General features: G+C 45.8%; 1 protein-coding gene across 8 annotated transcripts; it reads right to left on the reverse strand.

The window, feature by feature from the left end:
- Positions 1–203: 203 nt before the first annotated feature.
- On the reverse strand, positions 204–19230 carry rtn4a (reticulon 4a). Of its 8 annotated transcripts, XM_029127359.3 has the most exons (10): positions 18491–19229; positions 14181–14234; positions 12943–13161; positions 11293–12726; positions 3966–4173; positions 2706–2844; positions 1961–2030; positions 1814–1860; positions 1270–1328; positions 204–1101 (listed from the first exon to the last, which is right to left on the reverse strand). In XM_029127359.3, exons 1-10 carry the CDS (start codon positions 19011–19013, stop codon positions 1059–1061), a joined length of 2796 nt encoding a protein of 931 aa, XP_028983192.1. In that variant the 5' UTR covers positions 19014–19229; the 3' UTR covers positions 204–1058. The 8 variants fall into 8 exon arrangements, with proteins under 8 accessions (XP_028983192.1, XP_028983191.1, XP_028983193.1 ...); XM_029127358.3 differs by having other exon boundaries at positions 11293–13161; positions 18491–19230; XM_029127360.3 differs by lacking the exon at positions 12943–13161.
- Between the last annotated feature and the right edge of the window lie 1964 nt (positions 19231–21194).

Consider the following 21194-nt stretch of genomic DNA (forward strand, 5'->3'; position numbering starts at 1 on the left):
AGGAAACCAGCAGAAGCTTTAATACCTGTATTTTCGGTAACCTCACGTCTCTTTCAAAACTTGCATCAGGTTAATGTTTCACCGACTAAATCTTTGTGCAAAGTCTTAAACTACGTGAGAAGTTGAACCACGTGATATTAATTCAGAGACAAACTGCAGCAGCTGGTCCACGTCCAGGTGACAGACACACGAGGAGGCGGGACTTCCTTCGTCTAGAAGCTTTATTGATAATAGTTTACATCTCACAACGCATTCCACAAACACGGCTCCCGCCTGGAAGCTTTAATCGTCACAATTGAAATATGAAGTTTATCATTCACAATTTTACTTGCATAACAAACAAATGCTTTAAGGTTTCAAAAGTCACGTCAAGTAGTAACTTTATTAAGATGTCGGCTCCACAGACAGGATGGTTATGTTTTACTTCTCAATATTTAATCTAATGTGATGGATGTAAACGTTCCCTTCCAGAGATTTCTACACAGCTGCGATGACGCGGAAATAACCACTTGGATGAGAGCATGTGTTTATTTGTCTGATAGTTTTCTAGATGTTCTAGCTGTTACTCAGAAGCCATTAATGTTTTGATGGTTAAACCCCAACGTCACCATGAACAAAATAAAAAAATCACTAAATACTTGTAGTTCAGCAGGAGCCGCCTGCCGCTTGCCCTCGTTTGTCAACACCAACAAGACAACAAAGAAAAAGAAGCTGATGATGGAGGCGCAGGTGGCCTCCCACAATGCACTGGGTGGAGAGGGGGAGTCAAGGGGAGAAGAATTTGTTCCTATGAGTTTTGACCTCTCACAGAAACAAATGTTTCAGAGTTCAATTTAAAACAAAGACGTAATATCGAGCCGACCACAGCCTCATGAACCAGCTTCAACGTGTCCACAAAACACAAAAAAGGGAAACTGGGAAAAAAGTGTTTCTGTATTTCTGACAAATAAAGTTAGAAGGGCTGCGAACACGCCAGACCCCTCCTCTCCTCCAGCCTTTCTTTACATCGCAACCTTCCCTCTGGACGTCCTCGAGTCAAACCCGACCTGTCGTGACCTTCACTCTGTTTTACGCTTCATCCCCGGCACCTTCGTCTGGATCCTGTGGGACCAAATTAAAGTGTCAGAAGATTCACACAAATCAACGGCCACCCGCTCCCCCCGGCCCCTACCTGTTCCTACCTGTTCCTACCTGACATTGCACCTCAGTGATGTTTGACTATCTGCATTTTAGCCTCTAAAACTCAGCAGATCCATAAACGCTACTCACTTTCCGACGACATCTTTGATCTGGTTGTTGACCAAAGCCAGGTAATGGTCAATCTGAGCCTGGAAACAACAGTCACTTCAGTTTGTCATTTTCTTAATCACATTGCAAAACTTTGAAATTATGACATTTTTATAGTTTATTCAAAGCAAGTTTAATCAACAACGTGTGAAGGGCTCAGACAACTACTTGAACCGGAAACAAACCACTGAAGGGGTGAGAAAAAGTCTATATAGTGTCTATTGTTGTGATGTAATGTGTTTAGGGCTGCAACTTCAATATACAAAATATAAATAAACAAAGGAAGCAACCAGAGTCTGCACCGTTTAAGCTGCGCTGTTTATTAATGTGTAGCACTGTGCTGCTTGGCTTATTTTCTCCAGCATTTCGCCAGCCGTAAAATGAGCAACCTGACTAATCGATAACGGCAAATCACTATCAATCAATTTCCATCATCGGTAAGCCAATTCATTGATGCAACCCTAAATGTGTTGTTTGCAACCAGCAGTGGAAACACTGCATTGCAGGTAATCACTGAGGCTCTCACCTGGTGCTTCTCGTAGATAATCGGGCAGCTGAAAGCTCCAATCAGGCCTGTGCAAGACAAAGACAAGCAACATTGTCACTTTGCGCCTCCTTAAAAATGTTACAGAAATTAGCGCTAAATAGAAGATGAGAGAGAACAGCTTCTCACCCAGGATGAGAAGAGTGAGGCCGTTGAACAAGGCACCGACATAGGTCAGGATCCACATCAACACAGCAAACTGCAGAAGGAGGAACAAATCTATGACTACAAGCTTTATTCTGAGCTGAGGCTTGCTGCCAGCTAATTCACGGATCAAGACACTGATTGATACAAGTGTCTACAAAGACACAAACTGCATCAACACAGTTTGTCTTACGAAAACGAGCGCTGCCTGTGGCAAGCTGAGCTCTAAAGGGTAATGTAATCTCAATCACATTCAAATGATCAACTGTGAAGGTAGAGTTATTGCTGCTTTGACTCCCAGTTTCTTTCGATTTTAATCCTGTAGCTGCTGCAATAGAAATGTTCACATGACACTCCTCTAGTCGCATTAATGATGCAAAAACACCTGAAGGCAACACTGATTTACAACTGGAGGCAGATCAAATGTGACATTTCAAAGATCTACTGGTAAGGTTTTACAGTGAGACAAGGATCTAAAACATTCCTGAGGCTCAGACTTTCTCCTGATGGGATTAAAAGAATCCAATGATTTTACCAGTTATGGGAATCTGTCCTGTGGCGCTAATGAACTGTGTGTGTCTGTATTTGGTCTGCGGCTCGGAGGATAAGCTGCTGACAGGCCTTTGACAACTGCACAGCTCTGTTCCAACGCACCTGATCTTTGAAAAGCAGCACGTCTACGTCTGCATGATTCTCCGTGTCAGTTTGTGTGAGCTAGAGTTGTTCTCACCTTGATAGAATCCACCAGGTCCTCAACCAGGAACAGACGCCTTAATTCAACGGTGATCTTGTTGAGTTTGGCGAGAACAATGTCGCTGTACTTGTGGACCATGTCCTCAGATAGTGACACATCGTGGTCCAGGTACTGCCTGAAAGACAGCAGAGCACGGCCGGTCAGACATAATGGTTAGGACTGTGTATAATAAAAAAAAAAAATATTTAACCCAGTGGGGAAATTTATTTACCAGAGCAGCTACCAAAAAAACAAACCAAAAAAAAGGAGGACGCAGCAATAGGAAATGTGTAGAATCACGAGAACAGAAACAACAGAAAAAGAATATACAACAAACGATACAGAAACATTCTGACCTAAAGACCAGACTATGCAACACTGATCGGTAAACCCCCTCAGCGGTAACAACTACTAAATCAACCATCTCCTCTACATCTCCTCTACAAGATATTGACCTCGAAGTGGGGTCAGATGGTAGCAGGGAGAGGAAAGGTAGTCAGGAATGAGGGGACGGAACTACCAGAAGGCAAGATAGCAGATGTGGAGGACAGCTACAAATACCTTGGAATCCCACAGGCAAACGATAACCACGATGAAAGGGGAAGGCAAGTTCTGAGAAGTCAGATAAATGGGAAGAATAAAGTAAACACCTACGCCCTCCCAGTCATCAGGTACCCCGCTGGCATAATAAGCTGGCCAAAAGAGGAGGTGGAATCCACTGACACAAGACAAGGAAGCTCCTTACAATGCATGGGGTTTCACCCCAAATCCAGCACCCTGAGACTGTACGCTAAGCGAAAGGAAGGAGGCCAAGGATTAGTGAGCGTGATGAAACAACCAAGGTACACAAATACATCAGGAAGATGGCCACAACAGATGATGTGCTTAGTGAACACCTCAGGAGAAGGGGGTGAAGAAAGCAGAGGAACCCTCATGGAAGGACAATGCCAATAAATGCTATTCTAAAGAGGCACAGCTGATTTAAGTTCACTAGACAAATGTGTGTTCTGTCACGCTGGAGTAGAGAATCCAATAACATTGACTTAGACTAACAGTCGTGCTTTACTGGTAAAGCTCCATTTTCTGGTTCTACGCGATGAACTGGCCAGTTACTCTTTTACCTGGACATTAGCCGTGTTGCTGGTTCCTGGGAAGGTCTTCACATTAGAAATGGAAGCTCATTGACCGACTTTAAGAATAAAAACTACTGCGATATTAAAAAAGCACAGAACAATTGAGTTGGGGGATGGGACTCACTTGAATGGATGCCCCTCATCTGACTTCTGGATGGCCTGCAGGATGCCTTTGTATATCCTGAAGCAGATGGTCACTGAGAGCAGAGCCAGGCCGATGTACGAGCTGACACTTACGATGCTGCACACCGTCAGGGAAAGGAGCAGCAGGAGGCCAGCACCGAACACCACGCCCGTGGCCTTCACATCGCGCCAGTATAGAAGGTCCACCACTGAGAAGAAGGGAAAAGAGGAATCTGAGTTTAGCTCCGCAAACGCAGCATCTCTATGCAGTGAACGTGTGAATCTAAATCACAGATGACCTCCAGGTGTTGTGGTGCTTTACTTCAACCTCACCTGAAGATCTGTGCAAGTTAATTACGTCCAAGCAGAATTTAATACCTCGATTTACAACTATTACAGTTGACAATAGAGCAGCAAATGCCTACATTACCTCCAATCTCAGCTCAATGCATCAACGAACTTTGCCCACAGCTAAACCTCAGCCTTTCTGCTGCAGTTCTCAACTGACCATCACATGGACTGCGCATGTCAGCAGCATCTCCATCTCTCAACACTGCTGCAGGGTCAGAGGTCACAGAGCATCTGAGGACCCCAAACTTTAAAAGCCCTGCAGTAGGATGCTTCAGTATCTTTCCACCACTTCTCACCCCCAAGGTCACAATGACGACCTAAAAGTGACGCAACACCAGCGTCTGCCATGTTAGAAAAGTTGCATAACATGACAAGTCATACAACTTAAAATTTTTAGTTATAAACTTGTCACACTGAGACTTCAGGGTTGACGTCTGATTCAGATGCCTGTGCCCATTTGACATCAGACATTCAACTGGTAGAAGCAGTTTTTAGCTGGACGTGCACAGATCTGGGGCCTGATACGAGCTCCTTCCTCTTCACAGATCAGACTCTAATACAGCGGAGCTCAGGAAGCGAGCATTTACCAACGTCGCTTATATTTCTCAGGAGAATTCCAGGCAGGTCAGTGACAATATTAGAAGTGAAGGCTCCTGGATTTCCTACGACTCTGAACGACAGCAGAACATTACGTCAAAGTGGACAGTGGAATCTAACGGTTTAATGTTTCTGCCTCACACTGACAGACTATAAGTGGGCCAACGTTAAAACATATACAAGTCTATCGGAGTTTTCTAACAAGTTAAAGTCACATTAAAATGCAAAGTGAGCCTGGAGAACGAGTTCAGAAAGACGAGACAGACGCAGGAACTGCTCAGCTCCACAGAAATGTGGATTTGTGTTATCTGGAGGCTGAAAACATTATGCCCATTAGAACCTGTTCATCTGTCAGACCGGGCAGTTCACTGTGTGATGGTCACATCAAGGCTAATGAACAGACTCCTCACGCTCCAACAACAGACGCAAATTCACATATAAAACTATTAAAAGCCAAAACCCGTGACCAGAGCAACACACTCTAGGTTGAGACGTTTTAACTGTCGCCGAAAGTTGTTTTTTTTTACTGCGTGTCAATTATTCTCTAATAAATCCAGCACAACCGTTCCATACCGTCGGCGCTAGTTGGGGGCTAATGCTGCAGCGTCAGGCCCCAGCTAGCTCTGCAGCATTAGCCCCCAACTAGCGCTCGGCAGCAACGTGCTAGCGCCGCTAGCTTCGCAAGTCTCCACGCGGAACTGCCGTCTGGACCCAAAGCCGCAGCCGGAAGTGCTCGCACCAGGGCGGGGGGGGGGGGTGGAGGAGATGGACCTGGGGTCCAAAAGCGGCCACCAGGCTACATATGGTAGCAGGCGTGCTAGCAGCGCCGGACCCGGCTATAAATAGACCCCACGTCTTGGTTAGCTCAGCCCCCGTCGCTGGTCTCGTTTCAGCACCGGCAGTATTCTCATTCCATCGCGGTCCCGCCTCCCCCAACACGGTCCAAATCAGTTTTGTTATTTTCCCGGGGTTCGGACTGACAACCACCACGCGCGGGGACGTAACGTCAAACCGTCCGGCATGACCTCGGCGGTCGGCCCGGTCCGGCTTACTCCCTGCCCGCACCAAGCAGAACCACAGTGCGTTACTTAAGCAAATACAACAAAAGCTACAAATGACACAACAGTCCGCGGCCCCCGCTTTTTAAGAGGAACGAGGCGCACAAAAGGCTCAGACTAACCCCGCTTGGCGTCCATCTTGAACCACCGTCAACCAGCAGAAGCGCAGCGGCTCCGCCTGACGACGGGAAAGAGCGAGGGTGGAGAGACACTGGGGAGGAGCGGGAGAGAGGGAGACATGCGCAGATCGGCCTCTCTGGGTGGACGACGATCAATGGATCGATGACGATGATCGATGGATTAATGATGATGACTTCTAATGGGTGGGGTTGGGTGGATGAATAAATGATGATTGATGTATAAATTGATTAATGACTGACGTGTGGATGAATGGTGATCGATGGATGGATGAATGATTGAAAGTGACTGGTGGAAGTTGAGCAGGAACCAGCACCATCAGCGCTGTTTTCCTACAATATTCTTTCATGTGGGTCCACACAACCCACTGCACCCACTGGTTCAGTGTAGTGTATTTACATTTTGTTTTCTTACGACAATTGCTTTAATAAATGAAGCAATTCACAGCAGATTGTTGGACTTCACTACATTCCTGTTATTGAAAACTAGGAGCTAAACAAATACATGCATCAGGCCTGGAAAACTCTCCCCAGCGGAGAGACAATCATCAGGTTACTATCACTCTGAGCAGGGCTGCATTCTTTGTCAACTGGGCTGTGTCTTGTTTTATTCAACATCAACAAAAGTCTATTATTGAGCTCAAGGAACTTTAACTAGAGCAACGTTTCCTTTAGAGAAGCTGCATTATTGACAATGTGAACAAGAGTCTTCATTCATAATGAATGAGCTAATATTGAAGATCAACGTCTATGAAAGCTGTAGGGTAGCAATCATTTCTACAGTCAGTCACAGTTTCAGGGACTGAAACAAACAATAACCCTTGTACAAACTGAAGCACTTAAAACTCCTGTCACATGGTCACACTTCAGCAGAAATGACAGAAAGGGTTGTTTCCAGTAACAAAACCTGATGCGACTGTATTTAAAATGTGACCCTCTACAAAGTGAGACGACCTGTCAGCGTTAGCATAATTCTCCATGATCAGCAGTTTACTGGCTGACTGTTTGATGGCCAGAGGTTTTAACCAGAATGTACAGGAAAATAAAACTGTCTCATCTAACTTTATTTCTCTGTGTTGATCACAAAACACCCTGAGCTAGATGTTTAGAATCACATTAAAACGTTGGTTTAATGTTAATGTTTATTCGCTGTCAGCAGATAATTTGTGAAGCATTATCTATGATGTTGATTATTATGCAGTTGAACAAGCTTACTTGTGATAAGTACAGATGTGATTCATTTTTACGACTGAGCCGCAAAGTTCCTCATCTTTGGGTCTGTACAATAATTGTGCTGAGTCACAACGCGACTCCGTCCTGCTCTGAGAGACAGCGGCTTATTTCAGTCATGCTCTACAACACACTGCCTTCGCTGAAATACGCCTAATGAACAGACTGTTATGAAGCTCGCACACAGCACAAAGGCTTCAGTGTTGCGCAGGAAGAGGCAGCGGCACGGCAGCTTCAGATGATGAGACAAATGTTGGGCCTGGATGACCAGCAAAAAGAGAATGGTGCTGACAGCCTAGGAATATTTATTTAAAGTCTTAGTTTAGTTCTGACAACTCAAAATAACAAAGAAAATAAATAACCAATGCAATCCAAACCAACCAGAGACTAGACAAACACTAATATTTATAATAACCTAAAAGTTACATCCTAAGGGACAAGCTGCCTCCAGTGAAACTGTACATCACCAGTAATTCCGGATTTAATCAACCCTGAACCAATCATTCAATACCAAACACAGCAGAGCCTGTGCAGAAGCTCCTCTGCCTCATTAGCATATCACTCGCCAGCCAATCAGCCCACTGCCTGATTACGTCGCTGCCCACACAAACCCCTCCCCCTCTTCTGCACTGTCCACCTTTGGTCACAGTAAGTAACCGTCCAAAGGTCCCAGAGCTGCAGCAATGGTTCAAGGACGAGACCCGAGAGCATGCAGTAAAGTCTGGGTCCCGAGAGACCAGACAACAGAAATGAGCCTAAGTTTTAAAAAGTAGCTGAAGCGTCCTGTTCTGCAGCCACACAAGCTTCATAACAATTCAAAGAATAAAGCTCTGTATAATAATATTTTAAGTACTTCAGTGTACAAACTCAGCCCAACGCGTTCACAAAATCTATGAAGCTTAGTTGCATAGGCTGCATTTGAATCGACAGACAGACAGAGCCATAGGTCGCACTTCTAATCAGCAGAACCAACCGAGCAGCCAACACGGCAGAAGGAAAACAGGCAGCCAGCAGCGTCACCCTCAGCACAGCAACTGTCCCACAGGCTGCAGGAAGACAAAGGCGGACGCGTACCCTGTTCTCTCCAGTGCTTCGGAGCAGGCTCGCTCTTTCGTTTGTCCACAGAGTCGTTCTCCATGCTGTCTGATCAGCTAACACACATTCCACACACAGGCAGTCAGTGTAAGCGAGGGCTCGAGGGCAGGAGGAAGAGGAGGACGACGAAGGAGCAGAGGGAGGGGAGAGCCCGAGCGTGTGGATGGAGTTTGTCCTGCAAGAGCGCTGTCAGCTGATCGTCTGCTGCCAGCGCTCTGACGCAGCAACTATAATAGGCGTAATAAGCGTTCACTTTCTGACATAAGGGAAACGGGAGGTTCACAGGGGAGGTTTGAGCTCTGACACTAGTTAAGTCCCAATGTAAATGACTGAATGATTAAACAGTGGCTCGTGCTGCCTGGAGCCTGGAGTGTTTTCAAATTATTCTGACAGTTAAATATTACCTGGATGTTACAGGATGAAGACGGAGGGAACCTGATAGACAATGTCAGCATTCATGGATCGATTACCGACAGGCCTGTTGGTGCCAGATCAAAGGGCATGAAAGGTCAAGGGTGAACGTTGGAAGTGAACGTTGGACCTTTAGACTGATTTGAGTAATTAACATTAGCTTTTTAAGTTTGTTTTTCAGTGTTATTACACCAGACCTTCATAAATGTTAGACGGATCAGAGCCATTGAAATCCTGCTGAATTTGCTCATTTTCCAGCTGATACTATGACATCATCTGCTCTGTAGACTTAAACAAACAGGAGTGACTATTGGAATTATCTGTATGGTCATGAACTACTTCTCTCACTAGAGGGCACTGGTATTATTCATAAGCCTTTCAAGACAATTTACATCAACTACAAAATCTAAGAACAGGTTAAAAAATAAAATCAAAGCGACAAATGTGCTCAGAAACAATGTACTGACGTCTCTGAGGCAGGTCTGAGCAGCAGACTTTACTCTAGACATGGTTTAGGGAAAAACACAAGTCCAACATTGGGTAGAGTTACATAAAACCATCAAGACATTCATTAATCGATCTTCAAATTCTTATCAGTCTGTCGAGGCTGAAGCAGCACATTGTGACCTTTTACCTGAGTCACTTTGTTCTCTTGCTGATGACACAAGAGTCACTGAGCCCATGCACGTAGAGCCCAGTCAGATAACTTCCTATGTGCCACGTCCAAACTAGATGTGAAGGATTACAAAAACAAACTCTCCTGAAGCTCCATTAAGAGAACGGTGTGTTTATGAATCACTGCATTCAGCTCATTTACCTATAAATGGATGCCATTTAAGCAACCTTTGAGTTGGTTTCCACAAGACACCCGCTGAGCCATTAAGCAAGTCACATATACACCGTTAGTGTATAACCCACTGCTTCTCTGGACAAGAGTTTCAGATCTGCCCCCTGCATCTTTTATCTCACTCATTTATTAAAAAAAGTTAAGGATCTAAGAAATATGCTGTTGCCTTCTTAAAATTAGATCAGTCAGTTTATACATTTGACCTTGTTTCATTTGGATTATTTTTTTTATAGTTATATGACACAATGATCACAATTTGAGAGGTAAAAAAACTGTTAAAAAACAAAATGTTTTATTGGTAGAATTGTGATCATCCTGTTCCTGTTTTGTGTCCCTTTAAACCTCACATCGTTGTAAAGCTGGCAAAGTAAAATAATGGATGTGGGATGTTTACGATCACAGCTCGGCACCTCAAGTTGTGTGATGAGGACCGTTGGCTGAGTGGTTTCTGGGTCAGAGAAGCCTTTGTGGACCTGCCAGTGTCGCAATGCAGGGAGGAGGAGGCTTTAATTAACACACAGACACACACACACACGCACAGTTAAAGCCTCATCAGCTCATCCCACAGAGCAAAGTCGGTTCTGCTTAAGTTATACAGCACCTGTGGTGGAGGTGAGCGACTGATATCAGCTTAACTGAGTCAATCATCTATTAAAATGAATCTAAACGCTGTTTAGATCTACAAGTTGTTAACTTCCCTAAATCCTCACCACAGCTCAGATTCAGTAACTACCCCATGGAACAACTGAGCTTCACTTAGGCATCACTGGTGCTTCGTATTTACCTCAACATTTAGGTTGGGTCTCCCAGAATAAAGAGCCCAGACTGGCTTTTAATAGACCAGTGATCTGTACAGAACTCGTTTTAAATTAGTTGGCCATAGTTCATGACATTTGGTACAAATGCTATCAGCAGGTTATCAGCCTCAGGCCCATGTCTGATGTCACCATGTGTAACAGGGTGTGGGATCATTGCAGACCACAGTAAAATAGAGCGGCGACAGCATGTGTGTAGTCATAAGTGGGTGTTGGGGATCTCTAAGGTAGACTTGGGTTTCAGGTTGGTATGTTGGGTTATTTCCAGAGTGGGAAGAAGCTAAAAGCAGACTGTAAGGAATCCAAGCTGACAGCAAAAATGTTTAGTGGGGAAATGTGCACAAGTGTTTGTAGAACCATGTTCCATGAACACAGTTTGACCTCATCTGTAACTGGCCACATTAAATATTCAACATAGTACAGAAATGAGGGGGATTTACATTGTGAACTGAATAGATGAGATGAGACCATACCGAATATGACACTGATAAAGAAAGAGCAAAAGTAGAAGGTTGCACCACAACAAACACAGACACACAAACTAATCCTCACAAAACAAAATGCAGGGGTTAGTCTTAAAACAAGATGCAACAAAGGATGATGCGGAAACAAAGAGTTGAGCATAAGAAGAAGGTGATGGGATTTAACTTTGCTGCTTGTGGTTTGATGGAGAACACAACTGAGGAGAACCAAAGAATGAAGATGATGCCGATGAACATGGAAGTGCCAATAGTAAAAACTGAGGAAGATGGGGGGAGGTTTCCATGCCAGAACTGGGCTATTTTACCTGCTTGTATGTTCACGCTTGGCATCTTAAACAGATTGCCGCCCTCCACATTCTTCTTAGTGGCTGCTTCCTCTGCTTTGCGAATTGGGGAATGGGCAGGTGGAGCTTGGGGTGGGGGCTGCTGAGTGTCAGGCTTCTCCAGCTCAGCCTTGCCCTTCTGGGTGGAGGCCTGGGTGAGGAGGAGGTAGGAGCTCTGACTTGGTACCTCTTCAGCCTCTGGGGGTGGGGGCTTCAAAGGCAGAGCAGAAACCGGAGACACATCTTTGTGCCCAAAGCTGAGATCATCATCCATCAAAATCTCTGGGGCCTTGGAGGAAGCAAACTTTGAAGTATCTAGAGCCTCTAGAAACTCATCAATGACACCTCTGGGTGGCCGCTCAATGAACTCGAACTCCTCAGAGGACACCTCATGCTCAGAGACCTCCTCAGCAACTTCTGCCTCCTCAACCTCCATCTTCAGGTCTTTCCTCTCAATTTCCACTTGGAAGCTGGCAGGGTTTTTGGCCATAGCTTCTAAGACTGGAGACAAAGAGTCTGCTGTCGGCGATTCTGAATCTGAATCCTCAGCTGCTGCTGTGTTATTTTGAAAGTCAAGTGACTCAAAATTTTCGGTCATTTTAGGAGAATCATGACTTGAGAACCAGTATTTCTGGTCAATTGTGACAGTTTCCTCTTCCTTGACCTTAGTTGGTGTCGTTTCTCCCGCCTCTTTGACAAGGTCAAAGGCTCCAAAGATTTGATCCTCTTGGACTTTTGCTTTGTCAGCAGCTCTCTCTTCCATTTCCTCAGCCATCTCCTTCAGCAGGGACACTTTGGCATCAAACACAAATGGATTGTTGGCTGAGAGATTGATTGGAGGGTTGGGGGACTCCATCATCCTACGTTCTAGGATAGGACTCTGCTCCTCGGGGCTTCCCTCAGAAGATCCAGAATCCATTTTGTCAGTGTTAAGGGGAGAAGACTTCAGGATGTCTGGAAGCGATGTTGGCAAAGCAGGATCATCTTCTTCCTCTGCATCATTATCTTTAAAACTGGATGAGAACTGATTGACAGACTTCATGACTGACTCCGCAGTCATCTTGCCCATCTCCAGAGTTTTCCCCTCATCTGTAAAAGATAGCAGGCTATCCTGGGATTCCCCAGTCTGCCCATACTGCACCAGGTCTGGTGTTGGACTCTCTGACATTTTTGAGGTCCTGCTATCAGATTTTGAGTCTCCAAAATGGGAGTAGCCACTATCTGCCAGTGGGGAGTAACCCTCAAATGGATTATTCTTCTTCACCTCATACATCAAGTCATCATCTTCATCAGACTGGTTGCTATGCAGGTCTGCCTCATACCTAGAAGAGCCAATAGAGGCTGAGTCCTTGGAGAGATTATCCATGGAGACCTTGGCACTGTCTTGAGATGCTAGCAGTGGTGAATCCCAGTGCTCTGTTGGGTTAGAGGGTGCAAGGTCAGATTCATGGACCATCACCTTGGGGTTCACAGGGGAATGACCAGTGTCTGATGACCTATCTGAGCTCATTAGCTTCTCTTCAGGTGAAAAGGAAACTCCGCTGTCCTCACATGCGTTATAAGGCCCTGGGTCTTTCCCTAAACTTAGGTAAGGAGCAGCTAACCCATCTAGCAGGTCTTCCTTATTCTTACTATGGTCGGGTCCAGAGTCACCCTCTTCACTCTCCCAAAGCATGTCCTTGGATTGATCAGTAGGGGCTTTGGTGGAGAAGGGACCCAAAGGTGCAGCAGATCCCAGAGCAGGGGGCTGGTTGGGACTCTCAGTCAGAGAGAGCTCTTCCAGAGAGTCGGGGGAGTGAAGAGGGGAGACAGGAGAGATGGGAGCAGGGGAGTCACCCTTCTGCCCAAGTGCTTGAATAGAGAGGGAGGAGGGAGAATGCAATACAGCACATATCAAAGACATACTCCATTCCTTACAGTGCCCACCACACCTGGGTAGAACAGTCACTAAATCATTGTAAAAAAGAATCAAATATTAAAACCAGTCAGCTGCTGTTAAAATGATGGCTGTGGGTGGCAGATCACATACTCCAAATAAAATATGATATGGAAATAGGTATAAGTGTAGCATTTATGTTACTATCCACAGGTTTACAGGGTCAGAACCTTTTGAAAAAAGCTAGAAATAAATGGACTGGCTTTAAAAACAGATGTCAGAAACACCAAAAGAGCAATTCCTACTTGTGTTTTTACATACAGGGGTTGATGCTTAGCAGAGTTCTAAATTTCACTCACTTCAATTGGCTCTATTTGAATTAATGACGACTTTGATTTAAAGTAATAGTTACTTTAACTGGGCCAGGAAGACCTGTAAAGGTTGTGAGGCCTACTGGTGGATGTGTCATCTGAGACACAGTTCTGGTTTCTGGGAATTAAAATGTGATACAAACAAATGACTTCAGTTTTTGGGAGAGTAAAGGATCTGCTACAAACAACATGAACAGCACTGTCTAGTGGACTAACCTGGCATGAAACAGGCTTGTAGGATAATTTCATCAACATGCCCAAATTGTTAAGTGGTGCAGATAATGATTCCTCTCAAAGCATGTTTTCTAAATATCCACCAAGATCAGTTAGTCAGTGAGGAGAATCATTATGCTCTACAATCTACAAGTAAGTTCATGTCAGTCTACTTAACAACAACAATCACAAGCCACAGCATAACAAGCAATTCAAACGATGGAGTTAGTGTTTCAGAGACGGTGACAAGTATCTTATATGCTACAGGTGGCAGGAATCTAAAGCTCTTCACATGCTACAGGTGATTCGTGTGACTTACATTAAAAAGACAGCATAAGAACAAAAGAAAGACTAGTGGTGAGAGAAAATAAGCAACAAGGACACAAACACAGCAAGCAGGGAAAACTTGCCTGTAGGGAATTGCATCAGAGGAAGAGGTTGAGCTGTAGAAAGAGAAGGTACATCTGTGGAAAAAAGAGAGGAAGCAGCAGAAAGTGAGTGGATCAGACAAGGAAGCGCAGGCAAGATCACAATAAATCCCACTGTGAGCATCGTATGGAAGTCAGCTGGCACCAGAACCACATGGCAACCAGAACCTCATCACACCGAGGAAGGAGACTCGCTGGCTCTACATGCTTAAAGTTACTGAGTCAGGTATAAATGAGGTCTGTGTGATTTATGTACTCAAACATCTGAACACTATGGATATCAGCCTCCTACCATCTCTCGTCGTCGTCTCGTCAAAGACAGGTTTTCAGAGCAGGTTGAACAGATAAGTAAAAGTCACACAGTAAGAAACATGACATCTGATAACGAAGCCGAAAGCGTCCGGCCAAGCAGCTCTGAGACGTGACAAGGATGGAAAGAATTCCCCGTTCACTGATAAGGAGGTGATAACGCGTAATTGTTTCTAATACCTCTGACATGACAGGAAGTCCTGCCCAAGAGTACAATGCTTGAGATTATCCATCCAGACCAAACAAAACACTTGTATACTGTGAACAAGAGCGTCCATTTTCTGACACTTATTACCATGGTGGGTCGCAGGGGAGCCTATCCCAGCCAGGACAAGAGGCGGGGCATAGGGTACACCCTGAACAGATCATCAGTCCATCACAGGGCCACACACACACAGACACACACAGACACACGCACACACACACAGACACACACACACTCAGCCGAAGAGAACCCGCACAGACACAGGGGAAATGAACCCACGCCCTTCTTGCTGTGAGGCGATAGTGCTAGCCACTGCACTAAGATCACTTAGTTCATCAAAACCTCCACTGTGCTTTCAACAGAGAGTGATGAGCAGCAATGTGTGTTAAACTGTTTATTACAGGAAAAGAAACATAAAAGCAATGTTCAACATGTGACAGGAAGAAAAGGCCAATGAAAAACAAGTTTACCTGCTGCAAAAGCAATGTACAGATTACTGGTAAAGGGTGACCAGTAACACAGCTTCTACCCTCCACATCCTGATACTGACAGGCTACGGCAGAGCCCACACTGAAGAACATGGACAGGACGATGGGCATAAAGCATAAAGCTAATCGGCCCCATCCACAGATTACAAGAGACTGAACAATGATTGAGCTGGTCTTATCGGTGAAGCAGAGTCATGGACCAGCTTCCTTATCCCCGAAGAGACTGAAAGGAAATTAGCAGGTAACCAAGTAGACAAAGCAGTTAACACGATGAAGGAACAACATTTCAATCAGTTCAGAACCAGAACAGATTCAGTCCAAACCCACATCCACAGGAGGCTCTGAGAGTGAAAGAAGAATCAAGTTTTGACAATCACAGTCAAATATCTGCATTAATCTTGAATGATGGTTTGAAAATGCTATGATCTGATTTTCATTAGATGCTGATTCTTCACATTAGCTCAACGGGCTCTGTTACCTCTACTGTCGAGGTTTAACTTCCAGCGCTGAAGGAAACCTAGAATCAAGGAGACACATTTCACATTAACATGCAGTGAAATTAGCACGGTGCAGCTGCAACCAGAACCTCAGCCCCGCTTTGCTGTTCTGCTGAGCTAACCGGATCCAACAAGCTGACCGAGCACATTTTGCTGCCAGCGATGCAACTACAGAGCTGACTGGGGATCCTTGAAGGTACCTCACCTCCATCTCCTCCTGCTCTCTGGTTCCAAAGCTAATGATTTTAGGACACACATCCTTGTGAATGATGCCGTTCACTTAGCACAAGTTATCAGCAGGCAGCCTCATGATCTTTGGTTTCTTGTTTTCTGTTGCGAGAAAACACACATTTCGTGAACAAAGCAGGTCTGCTGGCGTTTGCAGGAACCAAACATTCGGACCCAACAGGTTCACAGCCCTGCTTTACATGCAGACAATTCTGTCTCAGGGAGAACAATGTGACCACAATCCAGAGACCCACCTTCTGCCATCTTGTAAAACAGAGCCTCATGTTTGTCAGACAAGACTGTTGTCTTGGCAGAACTAAACTAAAGGCAGAACTTGCTCCCATTTAGTTAATGTTACAAAGAGAGAACTTATCCAGACAACACGTTACCACTGTCATTCCACTAATAACCTGAGTTAAGGAGCCAAGTCTGTTTATCGAACGTTACCTAATCCAACGTTTGGAGGGTTAGGAGTCACCTCACCTACAGTAACTAGTGCTTTACAGTGGTGTTCATCCTAGGGACGGGAGTGTCAGCTATACAGACCTTCTAAAACGTTTTCAGAGGTAAATTACAGGGGATCATACTAATGGCAGCACAGAGCTAATAAGCCTTCAGGCAGAAAACACTGCAGACTTCTGCTTGGTAAAGCTTGAATGTGATGAATCAGCACATCAAGGCTGAGTATCATGTTTCTCTATGCTTTCATCTCAGTGATAAAGTGGCCAGATTTGAAATGGTTTAACATGTGACTCTCATGAAACTTCTTCACGTCTCATTTTTGGATAGAGTGACAGAACTAAAGCCTGGTGGGGGTTGGTTTGGGTGTGGTTCTGTTCATCAGGACGCAGTGAAAGAAACAGCAGTCAGCTCACACATGGAGCTGTAAGCTCCACCTCAGCAGCTTTACAAACACACACTGACGGATGTAGGTGACCCACAAACATGACACAGGCGGCCAGCGACTGTTGTGTGACGGACGATTAAGCAGCCTGTCACATGGAGGCTAAATGTGAAGGGCTGCAAGGTTACAACAGGACGGCAGCAGAGAACACATCCAGGGCTCATCACGTGACTCTGAGGAACACAATGAAAAACCACGCCTGAAGTCATTTTAAGCAAACCTGGACACAGCAGAGAAGCTAGAGGACGCTGCGTTTGGTTCTGCGGCGCTGAGGGATGCGATCGTGTTGCTCTTTGTTCAGGCTGCGCCGCTTTAACCAGAGCCTCTGGTGGATCCACCTCCGTCAGGGGCCTTGCCAAGCGGCCCCGCCCTGCTGCTCCAGGCCAGACAGGCCTGTTTACCTGCTCTCTGCCACATCCACCGTGTCAACAGTAAAACACGGTCCCTGATGTGGGCTGGATGTGAGGAGGGAGGATGAGTCAAAGCGCTGAAATCGTTCTAAAGCCACAGAGATATGCGGGGAAGGCGACAGGGAGTGGACGCACAGCGGATTCCTTTGTTGTTACTAATCTCCGGGTTCCAATATTAACCTTGCTTCCATTATCGGACAAGCCTTTGCCTAACACACATGCCCCCCCCCCATTTAAAAGACATATTTCGGCCGTTTACGGACTGATTTCTGTAAATAATTACTCCAAAACACCACAGCTCAGGTCAATGAAGTGAGCTCGGGAATTAAACTAAACTGATAGAGAACCTCATACAACGGGTCGTTTTTGGATCGGTTTGTGATTACCTGATCCAGATCAGACATATTTTAGCCGCAAGACGCAGCTTCGTTTTTGTTCTTAACACAAAGAAAAAAATCCAGCGTCCGACAATGGAACTTGGCCTAGCCTCTACCGTTAGCAACGCCAGGCCCGCAGCGCAGAGACACGCAGCAGATGGGCGCAGCTCAGTCCGCCGCAATAAAACAAAAAACAACGAGAAAAAAACAATCCACGTTTAATAGAGCAAAAAGCCAAAGGGACACAGAGCAGACGCTACGTTGACGCCGTTGGCGGCTGAGACGTGCAACCCGCCAGCTCGCGCTAGCTTCCTGTGGCTGGAACAGGTGGGCCGCGTGCGCAGCGCGGCGCGGCGGCAGCTAACGCGGCCGCCGCGCCCCAAAAATGGGAAATCGGCCCGGTTTCAAAACTAAATGACTTATGGTGAACTAAAGTGGTGAGGTTCTGTTCGCACTGACGCGTCAAACAGCGACTCGGGTTAGAACCACCCGCTCCCCTTAGAGCCTCTGCAGCCCGCTAACCGGCAAACATTAACCATTACGCCGACGAGCCGCACCAGCGTCCACGCCCGGTTGAAATCACCACGTTACTGTGGTTACCGTCGGTACCGGTGGATCAAACCGCATCAACCCACCGGTGGTGGATGTTCAGCCCGCTCGTCTGATTTGCATGTGGCGTTCATATACACTCAGCTAAGCCAGACCAGACGCGCAGCCACCGGCTAGTTATGTGGAGAATTACCGGAAAAGAGGCAGCTCGGTTAAATGTCATTCTTCTAAAAAAAAGAGAGGTTCTGTTGGTTGAACGGGTTCCGGTGCTAAAGAGAAAAGAGCTGGGGTGTTTTTCCGTGTTTTTTTTTCGTTAAATACTCACAAGATGCCGTAGCCGGTCGTTCCTTCGTCACCGCAGGTTGATCTGCTGCTTTCCGCGGTTCAGCCGCTGGGAGGGCGTCGCTCTCCGCGGCAGGTTCTGGCTCACGGACAGCCTGTGGCTCCGGGACGGGCTTGGTACTCTCCGGTTCGGCTTTGGGAGCCACGACCTCAGCCTCCTCAGCAATCAACTGATTCTCGGGAACAAGAGAAGAGTTGGTGGAGTCTGGGATCGCATTCTCCGCCCTGGGCTTGGGTTCTGGCACTGACACCGGTTCTGGTTCGGGTAACGGTTCCGGCTCTTCTTCAGAAGTTTCTGTGAACTCCCGTGGCGCACTATCTTCAGCTTTGTGCCGCTCCAAGGCGTCCCTTGCCCCGCCGACCAAGTCTACAATGTCATCTTCAACCGCGTTGAAGAGCTCCGCTTTCGGCTGGTCCAGGTCGAGGTTCCGTTCGGCCTGGTAGTGGTGCAGCTCGTCGCTAAACAGAGTGGTGGAAGAAACGTGCTGCTCATCGCTGTCTGCCATTTTCTTCCCCCGAAGTGTCTCCGGTGATGGAAAAGTTTCAAAACCAAAGAACTTTGACACTTGCCTGCTACGACTGGCTCCCGCTGTTAGAAGTGTGACCAGTACCTCCTCTGGTCGAACCTACTTTGACCCCGGCAAAGTTGGACCGCACGACAGTAGCCACAAAGTCGAACCCGAGCTCCGGATCTCCACAGAGGGTACGAAGAAGGGGAACTCCGCTGACCAATGACCTGCGGGTTAACCCCTGAGTGACGCGAGCGTTATCCAATCAAAGCGGTGGAAGGTGGACCCTGACCCCACCCAGCAGCCTTGACGCGTCTCCTCCATGTAGCGACATGACGCTGTAACCCCGCTAATCCGAACCAGCGAGGAAGAAGTAGAAGTACACGAAGCACTGGAAGTACAAGACACTTGAGACCTTAGCCGACTGCAGTAAAATACACACGGTCTGAAGTTACTAGAAGTACGGTGAAACTTTATTTGTCTTCCTGGTAATGAAAAAACTGAAAGACAGAAGACAGAAAGAGTCAAGTATGGTAAAGGTTTCCTGCGAATTGAAGCGATGAGGTCAGTTTTATTCTAGATCGTGTCCAGGAGCATTAGAACTGCTCAGAACAGTGAATGCTCTTGGTAGGTAGATTCAAAAAGCTTTATTAATCACATTCATTCCATAAACCCATTTATGATTGCTCTCACAGATGAGGAAAACAGTAGAAAATATTATCACAGACAGACATGAAATATGCGCATTTGTAACATTATATATATATATATATATATATATATATATATATATATATATATATATATATATATTATATATATATATATATATATACCAGCATTTAACACATACACACATTCATATACAACTATTTTCTATGTACATACATATACACATGCACTATAGAAGACAGATGCAGGTGGACCCTCCCAGAGGGGGTTGGAGTTGTACAGGCTGATGGCACCGGTAGGAAGGACCTCCAGTGGCGTTCTGTGGAGCACCTAATACTGATCAGCCTCTGCCTGAAGCTGCTCCTCTGTCTTCAGAGCAGCTCTGCAGAGCAACGCGGTCCTCATCTGTCAAACCAACAGTTTTAATGGTGGCAGTCTGCCTTTGAAGCTGAGGTGTGTATTGTCTTCTCACCTCTTGTGAGGCGAGCATGACTGAGGTCTCCAAAGAAGGCGTCAAAATGTCTGGTCTGTAGGGCTGCAGCAAACAATTATTTTGATAATTGATTAATTTGTCAATTATGTTTTCATTGAATTGAATAAAAATAAATAAAAAAATATTATTTGTTGTTGTGCTTTAGAAATCCCTCTTTATGTTTTTTTAAAATTAAAATTTGGTTTTGACTCTTTAAATCTCAAACAGAACACAAAATCCGGCGTTTCAATAATAAAAATTCAATATACAAAATATAAATAAACAAAGCAAGCATAAAGTTTTGTTCCCACGTGAAGATCAGCAGCAGCTCCAGTATCTGCACCGTTTAAGTTGCGCCGTTCATCACTGTGTAGCGAACGAGATGATGCGCAGCCAGCTGACGTTTGCGTCAGAACACATGAAGTAACAAAGTAACAGCGTTTGTTAACACGCTGCTACATCCGGGACAGCAGTGTTTCGTTCTTACGTTCTCCGTAGGTTGTACTATTTACAAACCACCAGCTGAACTTTGTGTGACTTGCAGGTTAACGTAACGTTTAATGCTCGTATGAAGAAATGAGGGCGCAGCCTTTCTGCTGCTGCCGCCTGCTTTGTTTCCTTCGCCATTTCACCAGCGGCTGCGTTATTTGGCCGTCGCGCTGCGTGACATACACGGCAATAAGTGTAATGATCCGTGACTCATTCACACACAAGCCGCTCCTCCTCCCTCATCTTCCCCTCGGCCACCTGTAACGTGGCGCTGTCCATGCCGGCCCTTCGCTACAGGCCTTTTTCTGAAGGCTTGGAGCTGTATTCCTTGGTGGTTGGTCTGCTTTGCTTAGTTTTGAGCCCTGATTTCCTTACATTACCATGTGTTCTTTTGTACTTTGAGTTCTTTTTGTTTTCCTCCTGGTCTCTGGTTTGCTGCAGCTGAGGAGTGAGGGGACAGACTGTAGAGCATGATTTTGCCTCTCTGGCTTCAAGAACACTTGAGCCTGAGTTTAGTACAACATAAGCACAGTGTGATAAATAGC

The sequence above is a fragment of the Betta splendens genome, chromosome 15 (assembly GCF_900634795.4).
Source record: "Betta splendens chromosome 15, fBetSpl5.4, whole genome shotgun sequence".
Taxonomy (NCBI): Eukaryota; Metazoa; Chordata; class Actinopteri; order Anabantiformes; family Osphronemidae; genus Betta; species Betta splendens.